The 5,143-nt window shown below is 50.2% G+C and overlaps 1 protein-coding gene across 1 annotated transcript; it reads left to right on the plus strand.

Annotated features, from left to right (window-relative positions):
* The first annotated feature begins 1,758 nt into the window (after positions 1-1,758).
* On the plus strand, positions 1,759-2,691 carry LOC113840651 (olfactory receptor 14C36-like). Its single transcript, XM_072029649.1, has one exon. It carries the CDS (start codon positions 1,759-1,761, stop codon positions 2,689-2,691), a length of 933 nt encoding a protein of 310 aa, XP_071885750.1.
* Positions 2,692-5,143: the final 2,452 nt, after the last annotated feature.

The following is a 5,143-nucleotide window of genomic DNA, read 5'->3' on the forward strand; positions in this document are numbered from 1 at the left end:
CCAGAGCCAGGAGGACCCAGGCAGAAAGAAGGCCCCAACTTGGGTTGTCCTGTCCCTTCTGCTTGAGTCCATGACTGCACAGCAGCAGGCACAAGGCTTGGCTGTGTCTCCACAAGAAGCTGCAAGGCCAGCAGCAGGCCCCTGGCTTGGAAGCTGCTGCTGAGGTGACTTTTGTCTGGTTAACTGAGAGGCCGCAAGGAGCCTGCTGGGTTGGGATGCCTACTTCAGGAGTGGTTTCCACTACAAGAATGCCATACGAGCAGTTGTGCCTTATCACCAGGAACCAGGCCAGCTTCCTACAGATTTGCCTTATGAGATATTTGGGTCCATGGCTATGGCTATTGTCTCTGCCACTAAAGCTTTTGAGGAGACAGATAATCATTAAAGCACCAGATCCTAATTGGCTTCTCGTGGGCTCATCAGCAAAGCCACCAGAGTGGTGTTTATAATACCTTGGGATAGGCCTCTGGTGCTGAGCTGGGCCGGACTCCTGGGACATGAGAAAACACATTTTAAAAAGTTCCATGAAGCAGAGAGACAGCTGTTCCCAGGAGCAACTCCTCTGCACAACGCAGCAGGAAAGAGACACAGAGGCACAGACACAGAGAGAAGAAAAGGAGAGAGGGGCTGAAGGCAGTTGGCAGCGGGAGGATGCTGAGAGCTGCCTGCAGGAGAAACCTGCACAGCCCTTGACAAGGTAAGGGTCTGGCTGCAGGGCCATGCAGCTGCAGGTCCTGGAAGGGTCTCCTGCTGGGTCTTGTTTCTGGGAGGGCAGTGGGCAATGCAGTAGGCTTTGAGAGTCCTGCTGGGTTGCAGTGTGAGGTGAGGAAGTCTTGCAGAAGCCCCTTGGAGTGTTATAACCTAGCTACCCTTGGTCAGATAAGACAGGGGTGGCTAGAACACTGCAGGAGTGCAGCTAGGATATTGGCACACACAAGCTTGCAGATATCCAGCTCTGTCATTGGGGCATCCTCCTGGGCTGCAGGCTGCCCTCCGGCAGGTTGCAGCTCTCTCGTGGCTTCCTTGTGTTTTCCAGGTGCCCCAAGGAGAAGACACCTCCTTGCTAAGGACATGTCCATGCTTCTGGATGGCTGTCTGTGGGCAGCTGGTTTGAGGCTTCTGCACTCCTATCTAGGAGGCAAGAGCTGAGATCCTGATCACACACCTGGAGATAAGGTGAGGATTCTGTCCATCTGCCTTTTGAGTCGGGCTTCTCTGCTCTCAGCTGTCTCCAGTTTCTTCTCATGCCCAAGCTCACTGCTGGGCAGGTCTGCTCTGCTCAGTCTTCACCAAGGGACAGCCCCTTTGCCTCCTGGCACCCACAGGGTTTCACCAGGAGCACACATATCAAGTCACAGAGTTCAACCATCCAATAATTCACCTAAGCGTTACAGGGGCAAGCAAATAACATTAAAGCAAGTAAAACACTGCAGCTCTGCTCTGCATTCAGATGAGTTGTTTGCAAGAAAATTCTGCAAACTCATTGACTTGACAAGTGGACTGAACCTGAGTTTCCCCTATGTTCCTGATTCCCTCCTGCTGCAGGTAGGACTCCTCTGCAGCCCACAGCAGCCCCTGCACCCAGTGCCACTGTCAGCCAGCACCAGCCACAACTCAAGCAGGAGAGCTGCAGAAAGGTTCTGCTGCAAAGAGAGAGGCTCTGTTTAGGGGTTCTCTAAGACTTGTAATAAGTTTTCCTCATTCAAATCAGTTCTAACTTTGTTCTACCTTTTTCTCTCCAACAGAGAATGTCAGAAAATGCCCAACATCAGCTCTGTGAGTGAGTTCCTCCTGCTGGCATTCGCAGACACGCGCAAGCTGCAGCTCCTGCACTTCGCACTCTTCCTGGGCATCTACCTGGCTGCCCTCCTGGGCAACGGCCTCATCCTCAGCGCCGTAGCCTGCCACCACCGCCTCCACACCCCCATGTACTTCTTCCTCCTCAACCTCGCCCTCCTCGACGTGGGCTGCATCTCCACCACTCTGCCCAAAGCCATGGCCAATGCCCTCTGGGACAACAGGGCCATCTCTTATCAAGGATGTGTTGTCCAAGTACTCTTTTTAGTCTTCTTCATTGGAGCGGAGTATTCCCTTCTCACTGTCATGGCCTACGACCGCTACGTTGCCATCTGCAAGCCCCTGCACTACGGGAGCCTCCTGGGCAGCAGAGCTTGTGCCCAGATGGCAGCAGCTGCCTGGGGCAGTGGCTTTCTGTACAGTGTCCTGCACACAGCCAACACATTTTCCCTGCCCCTCTGCCAAGGCAATGCTGTGGACCAGTTCTTCTGTGAGATCCCCCACATCCTCAAGCTCTCCTGCTCAGATTCAGACTACCTAAAGGAAGTTAGACTTCTGGTGGTTAGTGCATGTTTTGCATTAGTTTGTTTTGTTTTCATTGTGTTGTCCTATGTGCAGATCTTCAGGGCAGTGCTGAGGATGCCCTCTGAGCAGGGCCAGCACAAAGCCTTTTCCACGTGCCTCCCTCACCTGGCTGTGGTATCCCTCTTTGTCAGCACTGCCATACTTGCCTACCTGAAGCCCCCCTCCATCTCCTCTCCTTCCTTGGACCTGATGGTGTCATTCCTGTACTCAGTGGTACCTCCAGCAGTGAACCCGCTCATCTATAGCATGAGGAACCAGGAGCTGAAAGCAACACTGAAGAAACTGATTGTAGTGGTAATATTTACCTAGCAATAATTTGGCTATCTCACTTTTCTAGTTTACCTCCAGTTAATATCAGGCAATTTGTGGCCTCTAGGTATAGCATTTGTCGTTGTTTCAGCTCGGATAGTGTTAGTTTTCCTCCTAGTAGCTGGTAGGGTGCTATATTTTGGCTTAGGATGAGAAGAGTGCTGATGACATGCTGATGTTTTACTTGTTGCAGAGCAGTGCTTTCACCAAGCCAAGGACGTCTCAGCTTCTTGCTCTGTCCTGCCAACGGGCAGGCTGGGGGTGCAGTAAGAGCTGGGAGGGGACAGACCCAGGACAGGTGACCCAAACTAGCCAAAGGGGTATTCCATACCATCTGACGTCATGCTAAACAATATATAGGGGTGGCTAGCTGGGGTGGGAAATGGGCTGGACTGCTCAGGGTTAGGTTGGGAATTGGTCAGCGGGTGGTGAGCAATTGCATTGGGCATCACTTGTTTGTACACATTATTAGTAGTGGCACTATTATAATCGTTGTTATTATTATTGTTATTCTTATTTTTCTGTCTTAATAAACTGTCTTTATCTCACCTCACAGGCTTCACTTTCCCATTTCTCTCCCCCATTCCAGAGAGGGAGGGGGGAGGGTGAGCTAATGGTTGTGTGGTATTTAGCTACCGGCCGGGTTAGACCACAACAATCCTTTTTAGCAACCAACATGGGGCACGAAAGGTTGAGATAATGACAGATCTGACCAGAATGTGTTAAACTGAAATTGGTATAACTATTAGACCTCCTTAATAGTTGCTAGTCACAATGCTGATTGCTTTAATATCAAGTCTGCTGCACCTGTTTTCCAAACTGAGTATTATAGCACGTTACTTTTTGTATGTGCTCCCTGTCATGCTGTTTATCCTTTCCGGGCCCTGGTTTAAGATTGTTATGGTACAGTGCGGTGTAACAGTGCCTTATGAGACGACGAAATTTCTGGTCATGACCCTAACCTGGTATTTGTACTCAGCATTGTTGTCAACTCTATACTTTGGAAACCATATCTCGGAAACTATTAGCAATTACACCTATTGCTTTTTATTTATTTATTTATTTTTTTGTCAGGGAGCCAATCTGTGGAGGGGAAAGAAGGTGGCATTTTTTCTTACTCATTCAACCTTCCTTTCTCCTTCACCTCCCTCTTATCCTCCGAGCTTGGTACGATAGTTCTCCAAGATGTTTAATATCCTTGGGACACCCAGACTAGCATGTTCGTGTTGTTATGTCTCCTGAATGTGCTTCAGGTTTTGTTTAAGGTTAAACAAACACTTAGGAATTTTATCCAGAGATCTGTACTGAGGCGGGACATTTGTGAGTGCCAGGGAGTGTGGGAGGATACGGGCAGGTTTCTAGAGCAGTGGGCACCTCCAGTGTTTTGGAAATTCTCCCCTGAACAACTGCAAAATCCTAAAAAATGGGTAGAATGCTTGAAAAAAGGGTGTCATGACTCTGGCAGTTCCAAAGTGACACAAATCACTGGAGTGTGCTGGGGTCTGGCCCATGCCTATTGAGCTGCAGCTGATACTACTACCAACTTAGTGACAGACCCTGCGGCCACTCCAAGTCCTGTGACAGACCCAACAGCCACTGTGACCCCTACGATGGACCCTGCAGCCGCTCCAGTTCCTGTTCCTGCAGCTGCTCCGGCTCCTGTGGCTGGGTCAGAGAAAGGAGCTGCAACAGTGCAAGTAGCCCCTGCAGAGAATATTCCGTGACAGTTCTGTACATGGTGGTGCCTATAGCACTGAACCCCCTCATCTACAGCATGAGGAACCAGGGACTCAAGGAAGCCTTGTGGAAACTCTTTGGACACATGCTTCTTTGGCATCAATAATGTGCCTATAAAATGAACAGGACAGACAGGTTTTCTGAAAAACATCTTCATACAACAGCTTGTAATTCTTCTATTATTTTTAAAATTAGTTCTTAAACTAGTCATTTTGACTGAATTCTACTTGTGTCATCCTGCCGATTAATTATTATCTGTCACCCAATCGTTTAATATACCTACAGAACTGGGTTCTCTGTAGATAAATAGAATAAAGAAGCTGTGAACTTTGTGGGTGTCAGCTGCCACCTCTTCCCGTCTCCTCTGGATTTAGGGGAGCAGCCCCAGCACACAGGAGGGGCTTGGGGCCAAGAGCCCAGCTGCCACATGCAGGAGCAGCCCCAGTGGTCCTCGGGGCTGCCCCTCCCTGCCCACTGGGCTCTGCCTCTCTGCTGCCTTCAGGTCAGGGCTGCTGCTTCCCTGGAGCCATGGCCATGGCCAGCAGCACGACGTGGCCTTTTCACTGCTGTTCTCTTTCGGCTTCCACATTGTGCTTCCTTTTTTTACTGGGTAAGCCCTGATATCTCGTGTACCTTGGTGACAGTCCTGTTGTCTCTGCAGTGGCATCCCTGTGGCTGCAGGCAGCAGCAGGCACTGTGCAGCCCTGGGTCACAG

Source organism: Anas platyrhynchos, chromosome 31 (assembly GCF_047663525.1).
Source record: "Anas platyrhynchos isolate ZD024472 breed Pekin duck chromosome 31, IASCAAS_PekinDuck_T2T, whole genome shotgun sequence".
Taxonomy (NCBI): domain Eukaryota; kingdom Metazoa; phylum Chordata; class Aves; order Anseriformes; family Anatidae; genus Anas; species Anas platyrhynchos.